The sequence below is a fragment of the Tursiops truncatus genome, chromosome 15, assembly GCF_011762595.2.
Source record: "Tursiops truncatus isolate mTurTru1 chromosome 15, mTurTru1.mat.Y, whole genome shotgun sequence".
In the NCBI taxonomy this organism is placed as follows: Eukaryota; Metazoa; Chordata; class Mammalia; order Artiodactyla; family Delphinidae; genus Tursiops; species Tursiops truncatus.
In genome coordinates, this window is record NC_047048.1 from 9,013,404 (window position 1) to 9,031,529 (window position 18,126).

The 18,126-nt window shown below is 46.2% G+C and overlaps 2 protein-coding genes across 4 annotated transcripts in view; both read right to left on the bottom strand.

Moving 5' to 3' along the window:
- Positions 1-10,900, bottom strand: part of NSUN5 (NOP2/Sun RNA methyltransferase 5) — a 33,088-nt gene extending 22,188 nt beyond the window's left edge. For both annotated transcript variants that reach the window (XM_073792001.1, XM_019921943.3), the window contains exons 1-4: positions 10,761-10,900; positions 10,533-10,655; positions 9,853-10,027; positions 9,648-9,756 (exon numbers count right to left, since the gene is read on the bottom strand). In XM_073792001.1, the coding sequence (XP_073648102.1) occupies positions 9,648-9,756; positions 9,853-10,027; positions 10,533-10,655; positions 10,761-10,853 (500 nt within the window). In that variant the 5' untranslated portion in view covers positions 10,854-10,900. The remainder of the gene's footprint in view (positions 1-9,647; positions 9,757-9,852; positions 10,028-10,532; positions 10,656-10,760) is intronic.
- A 4,439-nt stretch (positions 10,901-15,339) lies between these two features.
- Positions 15,340-18,126, bottom strand: part of TRIM50 (tripartite motif containing 50) — a 58,716-nt gene continuing 55,929 nt past the window's right edge. Inside the window, exons 9-10 of one of the 2 annotated variants that reach the window (XR_004522160.2) lie at positions 16,599-17,250; positions 15,340-16,250 (exon numbers count right to left, since the gene is read on the bottom strand). Coding sequence is in view for 1 of the 2 variants with exons in the window: in XM_073792002.1 (XP_073648103.1) it covers positions 16,661-17,250 (590 nt within the window). In the remaining variant the exon portion in view is untranslated. Of the gene's footprint in view, positions 17,251-18,126 lie in introns of both variants that reach the window. The other variant, XM_073792002.1, reaches the window with a different exon arrangement.

The following is an 18,126-nucleotide window of genomic DNA, read 5'->3' on the forward strand; positions in this document are numbered from 1 at the left end:
TCAGAAGCCACATTAAAAGCCCCATCTCCTGACTGCACGTTAAGAGGTTGGTCCCTCCCCACTCCCTCCACGTTAAGAGGTCTGAAACTATCAGATGATTAAATGCTGTCCCCAGGATGACAACCTGCAGATGAATGGCTACCTGACCAGACACCAAGAGCCTGAGACTGCAGGTTCAGAAGGGAGGCCTTAAGCCTACCCTGTAGGAAGGTCTCCTTTCGCCACTGCCACAGGACCTCTGACCTACTGTTACTGTAATTCATTAGCATTTAAATTGGTCTCCCCCTTCCAGGTGGCTTGGTATCCTAATCCCTTGGGGCCTGGGTATTGCCTTCCCTCAATCAGGCCTTTTATATGGTAATGGGCCCCACCCAGACCCAAATCTCTCCAAAGCATTAGCACAAGGACCTGAAGTGGGTTTGCTCAAGTGGGTTCCTGCTGAGGCCCCAGGTACTGAAGACATTAAAGGACAAAATGAGTCGTACCACCTGCCAGGAAAAAGGCCAAAACCAGGGGTGGTTTTGGCCAACGGTGATCAAACAGCTATGGTGCTCATAAATGAGGATTTGCCTACCTTTCACCCCTAAAACATCTGTCTTATCACTCATAGTGTGTGCCTCATAGACTCCCTGGCTCTGGTTACCAGAAGTGTCCTCCTCTCCTGGGCCTCAACATATGCGAAGGTCCACAATCGCTCTGACTGCTGGGTCTGCAGCCTGTCTCCAATGCAGAGTAGATGCTGTGGACAGTTCATCTGTCCCACAGAACGGGACAATGGCTTGGTGACCAAAAATCCCCTTGGTGATCTGGTTCCTATACATGAAAGTTCTGTTTGATTATAGTGACTCTAAACAATATGTTTTTTCCCTGGTGCAAAACTGGTCAAGTAATCCCTGGACTCCCACAGCTTATATTTGGGATGGTTTAGTGTGGCTGGGAGCTGCACAAGGAGTCTTGATGTCCAGAGCCCCCACCTGCATAGGAAGGACCAACCACGCCCAAACAAATCACAGATGTATGGGGGGCTTCCCTTTGAAGTCTGCTGAGGAACTCACAACATATCAAATGATGAAGGGACAGGAACGGAAGCAGCTTCCTATAGAACAGGCGACTTAATGGCTCCCAAACAAGGGATCTGGAAATGTGGAGCTTATCCGTGGCCTTATTTGCCGTAGTGGACGGGCCAACGGGCCGTCTCTTCTGGGCCGTACATACACCTCTTTACCAGGAGTTCCCTATAACCTTCCTGCTATTAAGTCCAGGTGGTGGGCCCATCATAGTATGTCATGGTGGGAATGGCCGACAAACAAGAAAACCAGTGTAAGTGCTAAACTAGAAATCCAAGTGTTAGCAATTTACCCCATCAGCTTTGAATGACTCCCATCTCTCCATGAAACCAGGAAACCACTCAAATGAGAAAGGTGGTGCTGCAAAACTATATGGCCTTAGATATGCTGACAGCCTCACAGGGAAGGACACGCACCGTAACTGGGCAGGAATGCTGCATTTACATCTTCATGTGAATCCAACATAACCGATTAACACTCCCATATGAAAACAGTCATTAATCAAATGGATGAAATCCCCTTTGCCCATGCTTTACCCACTGGCTTACTTCCCTCCCAGGTAAATGGAGAACCATAGTTCTTACTATACTTTTGTTTATTAGGAACACTTTGTTCGTGCTACTTCTTATACTGTTGCTTTGGGCTAGGGATACAAAAGCCACCTCTCGATATCTAGCCCTAGGGTCTACGTGGAAAAATTACAGACAAGATTATACGGGCCATCAAGATGTCAGGAGTGGAGTATATGGCTGTTAACATAACTGCCACAATCTTGGGCCCTTACAGTTTCTCCGGTCCTTCAGCTGATCCTACCCAGAACTGTACTGTGCAGTAAATCATTCCTATGTCATCAAGGGCTTTGTAGTTAATAGTGTTAATAATCATTAGGACCAGGTGGCCTCCGAGCTCTGTGAGTCCCCAGAGATGAAAACCTTCACTGACATATTCCCAGTGCCCACAGGACTAGTTACCCGTTCATGAATCTTGACGTAAGAATGCACATCCTGTCTCCAAGCACCTACCCCATACCCTAAGTTAACTATAAAACTCTCCCAATGGCCCCTCGGTGGTGCACAGGACAGGCATGAATGCTCCCGGGCTGCTGTCTGCCTGATCCAGATCCCACTCTGTGAGTAAGTTACCCTGTAAAAAAACTCATCCATTGATTAGCTGGAGCTGCCTGCCTAGTTTTCAGTCTCAAGATGCCTTCTCAGTACAGTGGGTGCTTTTTGTTCCCTCTGTCCTCCAACATATGTGAAAAGATATTCTACATCACTAACCATCAGGGAAATGCAAATCAAAACCAAAATATCGGAGAGGAACCAAGATGGCGGAGTAGAAGGACGTGCTCTCACTCCCTCTTGTGAGAACACCAGAATCACAACTAGCTGCTGGACAATCATCGACAGGAAGACACTGGAACTCACCAGAAAAGATACCCCACATCCAAAGACAAAGGAGAAGCCACCGTGAGATGGTAGGAGGGGCGCAATCACAGTAAAATCAAATCCCATAACTGCTGGGTGGCTGACTCACAGACTGGAGAACACTTATACCACAGAAGTCCACCCACTGGAGTGAAGGTTCTAAGCCCCACGTCAGGGTTCCCAACCTGGGGGTCCGGCAACGGGAGGAGGAATTCCTAGAGAGTCAGACTTTGAAGCCTAGCGGGATTTGATTGCAGGACTTCGACAGGACTGGGGGAAACAGAGACTCCACTCTTGGAGGGCACACACAAAGTAGTGTGCACATCAGGACCCAGGGGAAGGAGCAGTGACCCCAGGGGAGACGGAACCAGACCTACCTGCTAGTGTGTTGGAGGGTCTCCTGCAGAGGTGGGGGGTGGCTGTGGCTCACCATGAGGACAAGGACACTGGCAGCAGGAGTTCTGGGAAGTAATCCTTGGCGCGAGCCCTCCTAGAGTCAGCCATTAGCCCTACCAAAGAGCCGGGAAGGCTCCAGTGCTGGGTTGCCTCAAGCCAAACAACTAACAGGGAGGGAACCCAGCCCCACCCATCAGCAGACAAGCAGATTCAAGTTTTACTGAGCTCTGCCCACCAGAGCAAAACCCAGCTCTACCCACCACCAGTCCCTCCCATCAGGAAACTTGCACAAGCCTCTTAGATAGCCTCAACCACCAGAGGGCAGACAGGAGAAGAAGAAATACAATCCTGCAGCCTGTGGAACAAAAACCACGTTCACAGAAAGACAAGATGAAAAAGCAGAGGGCTATGTACCAGATGAAGGAACAAGATAAAACCCCAGAAAAACAACTAAATGAAGTGGAGATAGGCAACCTCCCAGAAAGAGAATTCAGAATAATGATAGTAAAGATGATCCAGGACCTCGGAAAAAGAATGGAGGCAAACATCGAGAAGATACAAGAAATGTTTAACAAAGACCTAGAAGAATTAAAGAACAAACAAACAGAGATGAACAATACAATAACTGAAATGAAAACTACACTAGAAGGAACCAATAGCAGAATAACTGAGGCAGAAGAACGGATAAGTGACCTGGAAGACATAATGGTGGAATTCACTGCTGCAGAACAAAATAAAGAAAAAAGAATGAAAAGAAATGAAGACAGCCTCAGAGACCTCTGGGACAACATTAAATGAAACAACATTCGCATTATAGGGGTCCCATTAGGAGAAGAGAGGGAGAAATGCCAAGAGAAAATATTTGAAGAGATTATAGTTGAAAACTTCCCTAACATGGGAAAGGAAATAGCCACCCAAGTTCAGGAAGTGCAGCGAGTCCCATACAGGATAAGCCCAAGGAGAAACACGCTGAGACACACAGTAGTCAAATTGACAAAATTTAAAGAAAAAGAAAAATTACTGAAAGCAGCAAGGGAAAAATGACAAATAACATACAAGGGAACTCCCATAAGGTTAACAGCTGATTTCTCAGCAGAAACTCTACAAGCCGGAAGAGAGTGGCATGATATACTTAAAGTGATGAAAGGGAAGAACCTATAACCAAGATTATTCTACCTTGCAAGGATCTCATTCAGAATTGATGGAGAAATCAAAAGCTTTACAGACAAGCAAAAGCTAAGAGAATTCAGCACCATCAAACCAGCTCTACAACAAATGCTAAAGGAACTTTTCTAAGTGGGACACACAAGAGAAGAAAAAGACCTACAAAAACAAACCCAAAACAATTAAGAAAATGGTCATAGGAACATACATATCGATAATTACCTTAAACGTGAATGGATTAAATGCTCCAACCAAAAGACACAGGCTTCATGAATGGATACAAAAACAAGACCCATATATATGCTCTGTACAAGAGACCCACTTCAGACCTAGGGACACATACAGGCTGAAAGTGAGGGGATGGAAAAAGATATTCCATGCAAATGGAAATCAAAAGAAAGCTGGAGTAGCTATCCTCATATCACATAAAATAGACTTTAAAATAAAGAATGTTACAAGAGACAAGGAAGGACACTACATAATGATCAAGGGATCAATCCAAGAAGAAGAGGTAACAATTATAAATATATATGCACCCAACATAGGAGCACCTCAATACATAAGGCAACTGCTAACAGCTATAAAAGAGGAAATCAACAGTAACACAATAATAGTGAGGGACTTTAACACCTCACTTACACCAATGGACAGATCTTCCAAAATGAAAATAAATAGGGAAACAAAAGCTTTAAATGACACAATAGACCAGATAGATTTAATTGATATTTATAGGACATTCCATCCAAAAACAGCAGATTACAATTTCTTCTCAAGTGCGCAGGGAACATTCTCCAGGATAGATCACATCTTGAGTCACAAATCAAGCCTCAGTAAATTTAAGAAAATTGAAATCATATCAAGCATCTTTTCTGACCACAATGCTATGAGATTAGAAATGAATTACAGGGAAAAAAACGTAAAAGACACAAACACATGGAGGCTAAACAATACGTTACTAAATAACCAAGAGATCACTGAAGAAATCAAAGAGGAAATCAAAAAATACCTAGAGACAAATGACAATGAAAACACGATGATCCAAAACCTATGGGATGCAGCAAAACCAGTTCTAAGAGGGAAGTTTATAGCTATACAAGCCTATCTCAAGAAACAAGAATAATCTCAAATAAACAATCTAACCTTACACCTACAGGAACAAGAGAAAGAAGAACAAACAAAACCCAAAGTTAGCAGAAGGAAAGAAATCATAAAGATCAGAGCAGAAATAAAAGAAAGAGAAACAAAGAAAACAATAACAAAGATCAATAAAACTAAAAGCTGGTTCTTTGAGAAGATAAACAATATTGATAAACCATTAGCCAGCCTCATCAAGAGGGAGAAGACTCAAATCAATAAAATTAGAAATGAAAAAGGAGAAGTTACAATAGACACCGCAGAAATACAAAGCATCCTAAGAGACTACTACAAGCAACTCTATGACAATAAAATGGACAACTTGGAAGAAACAGACACATTCTTAGAAAGATATAACCTTCCAAGAGTGAACCAGGAAGAAACAGAAAATATGAAGAGACCAATCACAAGTAATGAAACTAAAACTGTGATTAAAAATCTTCCAACAAACAAAAGTGCAGGACCAGATGGCTTCACAGGTGAATTCTATCAAACATTTAGAGAAGAGCTAACACCCATCCTGCTCAAACTCTTCCAAAAAATTGCAGAGGAAGGAACACTCCCAAACTCATTCTATGAGGCCACCATCACCCCAAAACCAGACAAAGATACTAAAAAAAAAGAAAATTACAAACCAATATCACTGATGAATATAGATGCAAATATCCTCAACAAAATACTAGCAAACAGACTCCAACAGCACATTAAAAGGATCATACACCATGATCAAGTGGGATTTATCCCAGGGATGCAAGGATTCTTCAATATATGTAAATCAATCAATGTGATACACCATATTAACAAATTGAAGAATAAAAACCATATGATCATCTCAATAGATGCAGAAAAAGCTTTTGACAAAATTCAACACCGATTTATGATAAAAAACTCTCCAGAAAGTGGGCATAGAGGGAACCTACCTCAACATAATAAAGGCCATATACAACAAACCCACAGCAAACATCATTCTCAATGGTGAAAAACTGAAAGCATTTCCTCTAAGGTCAGGAACAAGACAAGGATGTCCACTCTCACCATTATTATTCAACATAGTTTTGGAAGTCCTAGCCACAGCCATCAGAGAAGAAAAAGAAATAAAAGGAATACAAATTGGAAAAGAAAAACTGTCACTGTTTGCAGATGACATGATACTATACATAGAGAATCCTAAAAATGCAACCAGAAAACTACTAGAGCTAATCAGTGAATTTGGGAAAGTTGCAGGACACAAAATTAATGCACAGAAATCTCTTGCATTCCTATACACTAACGGTGAAAAGTCTGAAAGAGAAATTAAGGAAACACTCCCATTTACCACTGCAACAAAGAGAATAAAATACCTAGGAATAAACCTACCTAGGGAGACAAAAGACCTGTATGCAGAAAACTATAAGACACTGATGAAAGAAATTCAAGATGATACCAACAGATGGAGAGATATACCATGTTCTTGGATTGGAAGAATCAATGTTGTGAAAATGACTATACTACCCAAAGCAATCTACAGATTCAATGCAATCCCTATCAAATTATCAATGGCATTTTTTAGGGAACTAGAACAAAAAGTCTTAAAATTTGTATGGAGATACAAAAGAGCCCGAACAGCCAAAGCAGTCTTGAGGGAAAAAAACGGAGCTGGAGGAATCAGACTCCCTGACTTCAGACTATACTACAAAGCTACAGTAATCAAGACAATATGGTACTGGCACAAAAACACAAACACAGATCAATGGAACAAGATAGAAAGCCCAGAGATAAACTCACGCACCTATGGTCAACTAATATATGACTAAGGAGGCAAGGATATACAATGGAGAAAAGACAGTCTCTTCAATAAGGGGTGCTGGGAAAACTGGACAGCTACATGTAAAAGAATGAAATTAGAACACTCCCTAACACCATACACAAAAATGGATTCGAGACCTAAATGTAAGACCAGACACTACAAAACTCTTAGAGGAGAACACAGGAAGAACACTCTTTGACATAAATCACAGCAAGATCTTTTTTGATCCACCTCCTAGAGTAATGGAAATAAAAACAAAAATAAACAAATGGGACCTAATGAAACTTCAAAGCTTTCACACAGCAAAGGAAACCATAAACAAGACCAAAAGACAACCCTCAGAATGGGAGAAAATATTTGCAAACAAACCAATAGACAAAGGATTAATCTCCAAAATATATAAACAGCTCATGCAGCTCAATATTAAAGAAACAAACAACCCAATCCAGAAAAGGGCAGAAGACCTAAATAGACATTTCTCCAAAGAAGACATACAGATGGCCAAGAAGCACATGAAAAGCTGCTCAACATCACTAATTATGAGAGAAATGCAAATCAAAACTACAATGAGGTATCACCTCACACCAGTCAGAATGGGCATCATCAGAAAATCTACAAACAACAAATGCTGGAGAGGGTGTGAAGAAAAGGGACCCCTCTTGCACTGTTGGTGGGAATGTAAATTGATACAGCCACTATGGAGCACAGTATGGAGGTTCCTTAAAAAACTAAAAATAGGGAGCAGGAGAAGCGGGAGGAAAAAAAAAAAAAAAAAACTAAAAATAGAACTACCATATAACCCAACAATCCCACTACTGGGCATATACCCAGAGAAAACCATAATTCAAAAAGACACATGCACCCCAACGTTCATTGCAGCACTATTTACAATAGCCAGGTCATGGAAGCAACCTAAATGCCCATCGACAGATGAATGGATAAAGAAGGTGTGGAACATATATACAATGGAATATTACTCAGCCATAAAAAGGAACGAAATTGGGTCATTTGTAGAGACGTGGATGGATCTAGAGACTGTCATACAGCGTGAAGTAAGTCAGAAAGAGAAAAACAAATATCGTATATTAACACATATATGTGGAACCTAGAAAAATGGTATAGATGAACCAGTTTGCAGGGCAGAAATTGAGACACAGATGTAGAGAACAAACCTATGGACATCAAGGGCAGAAAGTGGCGCAGGGGAGGGGGGTGCTGGTGTGATGAATTGGGAGATTGATATTGACATATATACACTAATATGTATAAAATGGATAACAAGAACCTGCTGTATAAAAACAACAACAAAAAAAAAACCCCCAAAATATCACTTCACACCTGTTAGAATGGCTATTATCAAAAAGATAAGAAATAACAAGTGTTGGCAAAGATGTAGAGAAAAGGGAACACTTGTGCACTGTTGGTGAGAACATAAATTCATGCAGCCACTATGGAAAACAGTATGGAGGCGCCCTAAAAATTAAAAATAGAACTACCATACAATCCATCAATTCTACTTCTGGGTGTTTATCCAAAGAACACAAAAACACTCAAAGAGATACATGCATCCCCACATTCATTGCAGCATTATTTACAACAGCTAAGTCATGGAAACAACATAAGTGTCCATCAATACAAGAAGTGGATAAAGAAATTGATATATATACACAACAGAATATTATTCGGCCATTAAAAAGAATAAAATCTTGCCCTTTGTGACAACATGGATGGACCCTGACGGCATTATGCTAAATGAAATAAGTCACACAGAGAGAGACATACATTGTATGATCTCACTTTTATGTGGAATCTAATACAAAAACAAAAACCCAAGCTCATAAATACAGAGAACAGACTTGTGGTCACGAGAGACAGGGGGTGGGGTACAGGTGAGCGAAATGGGTGAAGGTTGTCACAGGGTACAAATTTCCAGTTATAAAATAAGTCCTGGGAATGTAATGTACAGCATGGTGACTACAGTTAATAATATCGCTTTGCATATTTAAAAGCTGCTAAGAGAATAAATGTTAAAAGTGCTCATCCTGAGGAAAAACTTTACAACTATGTATGGTGCCGGATGCTAACTAGGCTTATTCTAGTGACCGTTTTGCAATATGTGTAAATATCAAATCATCACATTGTACACCTGAAACTAATAATGTGTTATATGTCAATTTTAAAAAAGGACGCTGCAAAATAATCCAATAATGCATTTAAGTACACTGTTTTGGCAGCATTTCTCTTAAATCTTAAATTTTGAATGAATAAGTTAACGTTAAAAAAAAGACAGTGCAGAGTTCAAAAGAAAGATGAATTTGGTTTGACAAGTGCTGCGACTGTGGTGTCTGTGAAGCAGTAACATGAACCTGAGAGTAGGACAATAGGAGAGAAGCCTAGACTGGGAGACTGAATGATCAGGTGAGAAGTAGGAGTCAGAGCCAGAGAAGAAATTGAGGGATACATTTAGAAAAATGTATCAGTAAAACAGGGCTCCCAAGAGAACCACTGTTTAAAGGATGAAGGAAGACAGGCCTTGAAAGGAAATGGAGAAACTGCTGGAAAAGTAGGAAGAAAACCTGAGCGCAGTCACAACCACCCTGACTCTCTCCCCACTGATCCCTTTCCCCAGGCTCCTTCCTAGATGAGAGCAGCCATTCACGGTTCTAAGCTCACCTGGAAGCCCGACCCTGGTAGGAGAATCCTTGTCTCTTAAAATAATCAACTGCATCCTCAGGGCAGGTCTTCAGAGTGTTCACTCGCACAAATCGAGGCACCTGGGAGGCTAGGAAACCATCAGCAGTGAGTGGGCAGGAACATGGACGGCTCTCTCCTGAGGGCCCGATGGCTACCTCCACCTCCACAACTCCTTCCAGCTCACCTGGGCCAGGTTTGGATCCCCCTTCCAACAGGTCCTCATTCTGGCTCACACCTCGGCGAACCTTGAGCCGGGCCAACTCGGCCTTCAGCCTTGCCTGGTGCCGGTCCAGCAGAGGCTTCCATCGGCCCCCGCGCCCTTTAAAGCCTCTTCCCAGCAATAACTCATATACTAGCACCTGGGGACGGGGAAAGGAAGACAGAAAACCTTGAGCATGAATATCTTGGAACGCCACAGTGTTGGAATTGTAAGAGCTAAACAGACCACCTGTAAAGACGGTAACAGGTAAAAGTGAAACACCTCATTCAAGGTCACACAAGAAATTAATGGCAGATACATGATTTGAACCTGGTGCCTTGCTTCCCAGTCCTGAACCCTCTCCCCACGGCTTCTCACCAGGAAAGCTCTGGATGCCAACCCTCCTCCCTGGTCAACGTCACAGTTTTGTTTTACCTAGAGAGTCCCTGCCGTCGCTACTTTGCACTTCCGTTCTTTATCTTTCACACAAGACTCGAAGGTAAAGCATGTTCATCCCACCTCAATTCATAACCCAGCGAGGGGCTGTGCCTTCTCATTTCAGAGGAGCGACTTGACAGAGTCACACCGTGCACGGTGGCGGAGCTGGGACCAGGTTAGGAGGGGCTCACCCCGCCCGCCCCGCCCCGCCGCACCCCACCCGTCACCTTGGCCAAGTGCGGACGCAGCTTCTTCTCGGCGCGGAGAAGGCCGGCGCTGGCGATCACTGCGTCCAGCACGGTGGAGTAGCGCTGCGTCTCGCACACCAGCGCGTACAGCTGCTTCACGTTCTGCGCGCGGCCGAGAGAACCCAGGTGAGGCGGGGGCCGGGCCGGGGGAGGGCCCCGCCGGGCCCCCCCTCCCGGGCCCGAACTCCGAACCCCGTACCCCGCTACCTGGAAGCTGCTGCCGTACACCAGCCCCTTGAGGGAGCCCTGGCGACTCTCCACGCCGGCCAACACGGCCGCCGCCGCCGCGTACAACGCCATTCTCCACGCCCACGCGTGCGCCTTTACGGCTCTGTCGCGAAGTGCGCCTGGCTCCGCACCGCCCATCCCGCCCGGACTTCCGGGGTCAAAGGGCACGGAAGTTCCAGATCCGGGAGCCACAGTGCCCATCCAGGTACCCACAGGGCGTGTGCCAGGTGCCTGGCAGGGAGTGGAGACCGACGCTGGGAGCCCGGTTCACCACTTCTTCGTAGCTCTTCTCTTTTTTCTTTCAATTTTTGCCGATTTCACAGGCAAACAATGAGATTTTATTGATGTTTTAATTTCTGTGATTGAGGTTGAATATTTTCATGTATTATTGGCCATTTGTATTTCTGTTGTGACATGTAGATGTCTTTTGTTCATTCTTCTACCATCTTTCCCTTGGTGCTCTTTATGGATTAACAATATATACCTCTTATCTTAGGTTTTGCCATTTCTTCCAATTTATTGTTGCTTTTTTTTTTATTTTCTGGCCGTGCCGCGCAGCCTGCGGGATCCTAGTTCCCCCAAACAGGGGTGGAACCCGTGCACCCTGCAGTGGAAGCACAGAGTCTAACCACTGGACTGCCAGGGAAGTCCCTATTGTTGCTTTTTAATGTGGTTTATAGTTGTTTTGGGCAACACAGAGTTCTCATTTTTAAGATACTTACCTTTATGGTTTCTGCCTTTGATGTCATGCTTGAAAACTGCTTCATGCCGCTACAATATAGAAATCACTTATGGCTTCATCATTTCACACTTAAATCCATTTAGAATTAGGTTTAGCACGTGATGTGAGAAATGGCTCTTTGTTTCCCAATGGCTAGCCTTTTATGCAATCCTTGTGAGGATTCATCTATAGGAACGTTTCCCCAGCCTCACCCATGGGAGGACAGGGATTGTGTGGTATTTGGGTCTACAGCACCCATGTGGTTACTGGTTACATAATGGGTTGATTGAGAAGAAAAAAAAACAAAAAACAAAAAACCAGTACACTTGCATCTCAAGCATTCAAGTAGACAGGACTCCATGAACTAGAATATTCCAGCCTGTATATTCTCTGTATTACTAATAGCACATAAGCAAGCATTTTGCAAGAAGGTTGACTCTAGTCTACAATAAAATCACTGAGTCACTTAAAGGTTTAACGCATTCCTGTAGCTCTAGGTTGGTTCGTAAGTGATCTTTTAGTGGAACTCTCCTCCTCCCCCATCAAATTAAATCATCTGTTTTCTTCATAGTACCTATTCCATATGTGGTTATGATTTACTCTCTGTCTCTCCATCTGGCTCCATGAGGACAAATCCTTGTCTGTCTTGACACTCATCTACCTTTAGCTCCACGACCAGTGTCTTTCTCACAGTATGGACTTAATAAATATCTGTTGAATGAGTGAAGGAGTGAATGGATGAACAGAGCACAGATTGATGTGGTTCTGGACAACCAGCTGTACTGGAGTTGACCCATCCTAAAACAATCCCCCCTCCTTCAAGTGAGTGGGTAACAGGTACATCAATATTGATACAAGTCCACAGTTTATTCAGATTTCCTTAGTTTTTACCTGATGTCGTTTCTGTCCCTGAATCTCATCCAGGACACCACATTACATTTAGTCATGTCTCTCAAGGCTCCTCCTGTCTGTGACAGTTTCTCAGACTTTCCTTGTGTGTGGTTACCTTGATTACCTTAAGGAGTCCTGGTCAGTATTTTGTAGAACGTTCCTCACTTGGAACTCATCTGTTGTTTTTCTCATGATTAGACTAGGGTTATGAGTTTTGGGGAGAAAGACCACAGGTAAAGGGACATTTTCATTACGTCAGAGCAAGGGCACATAGTACCAAAGTGACATCACTGTTGATGTTAACCATGACCACCTGGCTGAGGAAGTGTTTGTCCAGTTTCTCCACTGTAAAGCTACTCTGTAACCCTCTGGCCTCTCTGGCAGGACGTCACTATGTGTAGCCCACATTTAAGGAGGCTATTATGCTCCCCCTCCTTGAGGGTGAAGTAGCTATGTAAATTACTGGGAATTCTGCACAGATTTATCTCTTCTCCCCCATTTAATTAAACAGTCATTTATTTGTATCAGTATGGATTCAGGGGTATTTATTTTATACTTTGGACTGTAATCCAAAATATTTTGTTGCTTAGATTATTCTTGTTTTGACCACTGGAAGTGCTTTCAGTTGGCTCCTATATCCTTTTCACAGGGCTCTACTACTGTACTTTTTTTTTTTTCACGTTTGTCTGGGTTGGAGCATTTCCTTGCCTTCTGGCACTACAAGATACTGAGGCTCCTTTGGTGTCTTTCCTGTTCTAGTCCCAGAATCAACCAGTTCTCCAAGGAGCCCTCATTCCTTTTCTTGTAGAATGGTATTAAGAAATCAAGATCTGAGTGCTAGCTGACCTGGGTCTGTCAATTTTTTTTAATGTTTTACTTATTTTATTTGTTTATTTTTGCCTGTGTTGGGTCTTCATTGCTGTGTGCGGGCTTTCTTCTAGTTGTGGCGAGCAGGGGCTGCTCTTTGTTGCAGTGCGTGGGCTTCTCATTGCAGTGGCTTCTCTTGTTGTAAAGCATGGGCTCTAGGTGCGCAGGCTTCAGTAGTTGTGGCACACAGGCTCAGTAGTTATGGCTCACGGGCTCTAGAGCACAGGCAGGCTCAGTAGTTGTGGCACACGGGCTTAGTTGCTCCGCAACATGTGGAATCTTCCTGGACCAGGGCTCAAACCCACGTCCCCTGCATTGGCAGGCGGATTCTTAACCACTACGCCACCAGGGAAGCCCTGAGGCTTTTAATTTTTAAAATGTGACCATTAGAAAACATAAACCTACATATGTGGCTCATATACTTCTGCGGACAGCACTGCCTCTGTCCTAAAAATGCCTTCTCTTAATCCCACCTTCTCCCAAACCCTTGACCCAGTTTACTTTTTCCCTTCACTATCAAACTTTTTTTTAAAATTTATTTTTGGCTGCGTTGGGTCTTCATTGCTGCGTGCGGGCTTTCTCTAGTTGTGGCGAGCGGAGGCTACTCTTTGTTGCAATGCATGTGCTTCTCATTGTGGTGGCTTCTCTTGTTGCAGAGCACAGGCTCTAGGCACGTGGGCTTCTGTAGTTGTGGCACGTGGGCTCAGCAGTTGTGGCTCGCGGGCTCTAGAGCATAGGCTCAGTAGTTGTGGTGCACGGGTTTAGTTGTTCCACAGCATGTGGGATCTTCCTGGACGAGGGATCGAACCCATGTCCCCTGCAATGGCAGGTGGATTCGTAACCACTGTGCCACCAGGGAAGTCCCACTATCAAACTTTTTAAATGGAGAATCAGCAATCTTTGCCTTTACATCTTCATCGCATGCTATTATCTAACTGCCTGCAGTCCGTTTTCCACCAGCTGCACTGAGATGGGTCCCTCCCAAACTACCAAGAATCTCCAACTATTCCTTAGGCCTTTCCTGCTGAATCTGGGGTTTCATGGCACTGTTGAACACACCTTCTTTGTTGGTAAGCTTTGGTTTCTATGACCTCTCCTGCTAGCATACCCTCCCATCTCTCTGCCCGTTTCTAAGGTTCCTTGGCAACCCCGTCTAAGCTGTTCCCCTAGGTTCTGGTGTTCCATTCTCTGACCTCCTTTCTGTCAGTCGGATATTTTCTCCCTGAGCAGACTCGCCCACTCCCACACTGTCATTATCACAGGACAAAGTTAACATACACTGAAGTAGCACAGATGCCCCCCACCCCGGATCAGCCCCCACCATCATCTCCAGGCCCAGCTCCAGCTGCAGCATCCCTTTTGGACCTAGATCCCTGAAGGCTCTTCTCCTCTGCCTGTCTTCCACTTCTTTCAGCTTAAATGCCAACTCCACACGAAGAATTAACTGCTCTTTCCTCTGCCTTCTGCACATTGGATGTGTATCAGTTAAGATCTTTCGGTTGCAAGCACAAACACTAACTCTGGTTAGCCAAACAACAGAGGGGATTTATTAAATGGGTGCAGAAGTATGCCATTGTGTCTGTCAGGGTCTGGCTGGAGGCAGAAAGGTGCACATAAGTGAGTAGCTGAGTTTAAAGAAGGGACTGTTTCTAAAAGAACAGTGGGAGTTAAGGGGCCCCTACGGAAGACGGCACGGTGCTCACTGTTCAGCGACGGGAACAAGGGAAGAGCAGCAGAGGGAGAGGGCTGCCTGCCAGGAGTCTTCAGTAGAGGGAAGGTGCCAACGCATAGCCCAGCAGGCAGAAAACCAGGAAAAGAAATACCTCCAACTCCCTCTACTGCCCTGGGATCTCCTGCCAGGCCCTCCCCTCAGCTGAACCCAACAGGAAGCCAGAGGGGTTTGCATTCCAGCGGGGCCAGCCTCCCAGGACACAGCATGGTGGAGAAGGGTGGAGAGTGGAGGTAGACTGATGGAATTGAAGGAAAAGCTGCAAAACCAAAAACCAAGTCTGAAAGGTGTCAAGCATACAGCAACCAAGGCCAAGGCCCGACAGATTCAGCTGATCAAGAGACAACAACCAGCTTTTGATTCAGTTTATTACTTACATAGACAGCAGGAGGAAGATTAGCCAAAGGTGGAGGCTGCACGTGGGCCTTGTTGCCCCGCCGAAAAGGATGGTGTGGAAATCAAAGGGCTCGTGGCTGCAACTTGACTTGTGGGATATCCCGTTGCTGAGGAGCCAGTTCTAGATGCGGCTAAGCTCTTTTATAGACTGCAGCCCTACTGGGAGGGAAGGGGGGCAGAAAGCTTCAGAGCTTCTCACAGCCAGGGAGGTGATGTCCTGAGTCTCCCGTGAGGATAAAGGTCGGTAAAGATGGCCTTGAGGTAGCGCCTCACGATCTTCCTCCCTCTTCTGTTCCTGGAGGATCGTTCAGATAGGCTGTGGGTTGAGACTTTGTCTGTGTGGCCGATGTGGATTCATGCCAGGGTGACAGGGCAGGGCTGTGCCCCAAGGAAGGCTCTTGGACGGGTCCACAGACCTCAGGGCACAAGGCTGGGGAGCTTCTCTCTAAAGCACCAGACCTCAGATGACTCAGCCCCAGCCACTCTCTCTCTCTCTTCCAATTTTCATGTTCTTGGGAAGGAATTCAGCTGTCCCAGCCTTGGTCTGGGGTGACCACAGGGCAGGCTCAGCATGCACAGACCTGGGCTCTGGACCCACTCCCACGTGCCCGGCAGCTTTCAGGGATGGGCCACACCCCCATCTGGCCCCTACTTGCTTCTGCTCTGCAGGAGTGTCATTTCCATCTTCTCTAACAGAGAGGGAAGTTGAGAGAAGTCTCTGGGGACAGAGCAATGACGGAGTGTTTGCTGTGACTAACCAGAGACCGATGGGCAGGGGGTGGAAGCAAGATGTGGCCCCACCAGAGGCTGGAGCTGCTTTTAAAGGCCTGAGCATAAAGCAGTGGGTACGTACAGCGGTTGATAACTGCAAATCATTTGAAAAGGAAGAAGTAACGTCAATTTTATGATCCTTAAAGTCATTTAAAGTTCACAGTGATGGGGGAAAGTCACGTGTGGGAGCGTTTCCACCCTCAGGGGGAAGAGTAAGCAGAGATCTCGGTTAGGAGGGCCCAAGGGAAGCCCAGCTTGACCCGCGGGCCCCACGGCCTGGCTCCACTGGTTAATAAGCAGGTTAATAGCCTGGAAAGAGGTTAATAAACACACCCCTGACTGCTGGGGATGGGACCGTGGTCCTTCTCTCCCTATCGTTAAACGTTTCTAGGGACACCCAGGCAGGAAGACCTCCCCGAACGACTGCATAACCTCTGCTCACCAGAGCCGGTAGGACCCCTCGAGCCCCCGTGCCCAGCTGGGAAGGCAGCCCCCCGAGCAGCGCTACAGCTTGGTGGGCTGCGGGCAGGCGAGGTGGCTGGGCCCGCTGGGTGGGGGCAGCACCAGGGGCAGGGAGTTGCTGCCCCTCTCGTGCCAGCACGTGTCCAGGATGGGGTAGAGCTTGCCCTGGAAGTCGGCCTGGAACGTGTAGAGCGGCCGCAGGTCGTCGGGGCGGTCGGCGTCGAAGAAGGTGAGCTCGCCCTGCTCGTAGTGCAGGTAGACGCCGATGCGGTGAGGGTGGCCGGCCACGGGCAGGGGCGCCCGCGGGCAGCCGAAGGCCTCGTACACCCGGCCCTCCTTCAGGCCGATGAGCCACACGCCGTGCCCTGGGGACTTGCTCAGCTTGCCCTTGCGACTGGCTGTGCCCTTGATGACCCCCAGGCGCCAGTCGCTCTTGCTGCCCACCACCACCTCCCAGTAGTGGCGGCCGCAGGAGAAGCCCCTGCTGGCCAAGACGCAAGTGCTGTAGTCGAAGCGCTCGGGCTGGCTGGCGCGCCGCTGGGCCAGGAGCCCACACTGCACCACCGTGTTGCCCTTGGAGAGCTCCAGGAGTGGGTGGGCCGTGGCAGGATCCAGCTTGAGGGACTCCGGAGCTGGGAGAGATCAGAGGAGATGTGTATTCAAGCCTCGCAGAAGGCGGCAGGCCCTGCCCCAAGGGAGGCCGATGGCAGGCCCTGAGCTCCTCAGGAGAACTGAGTCGGCCTCTTCCCTGTATCCGCAGGGCCTAGAAGGGGCTGGGGCCTGGAGCAGGCAACCCTTAGGACATTTGCCGAATGAGTGAATGATGCCTGAAGGGTGGAGAATGGGCTGCTGCAAGCCCAGGCATTCTGGCAAGGGAAACGGTGCAGGCGGCCTGCCTAAGGCGGAGGTGCCCGTGGAAGGATCTGGGAGACGGCCTGTCACGTGGGCGCCTCAGCTTCACTCCCCAGGTTTTCTGGAGCCTCTAACAACGGCAGTGGTTTCTTGGATACCCTAGCAGCCCAGTCAAGGACAAATTATCCCAACTGACCTCTTTGCTCGCTGCCAGCTAAGCAGTTTACACCTAAAACGTGCAAACAGCATTCATGGTTCAGAGATTACCTGCAGGTTTTGTTCCCCCCTTTCCCCCTTTTGTTCTTATATCAACCCTGTTTGTGCCTTTGTTGGATTAAATCAGTCTATTGATCGATCTTACGTGCTAGTCATGAAGGAGTTAAAGGTCCGAGTTATTTTTTGGCAGAGCAGCCGCTGCCATTTATTAAGCACTAAACTACACACACACACAGACACACACACACAGACACACACACACACGTCTACTTAGAAACTACGCAGCCCAGCAAGGTGGGCTCTTTACAGATGAGAAACTGAGGCTCAAAAATTACACCACTCTCCCAGTCACTAGTAAGAGATGGAACGGGGCTTGAGCTCCCCCTGCGGGCGGAAGCCCACCACCGCGCCCTCACCGTTACTGTGCCAGCCCCCACTCC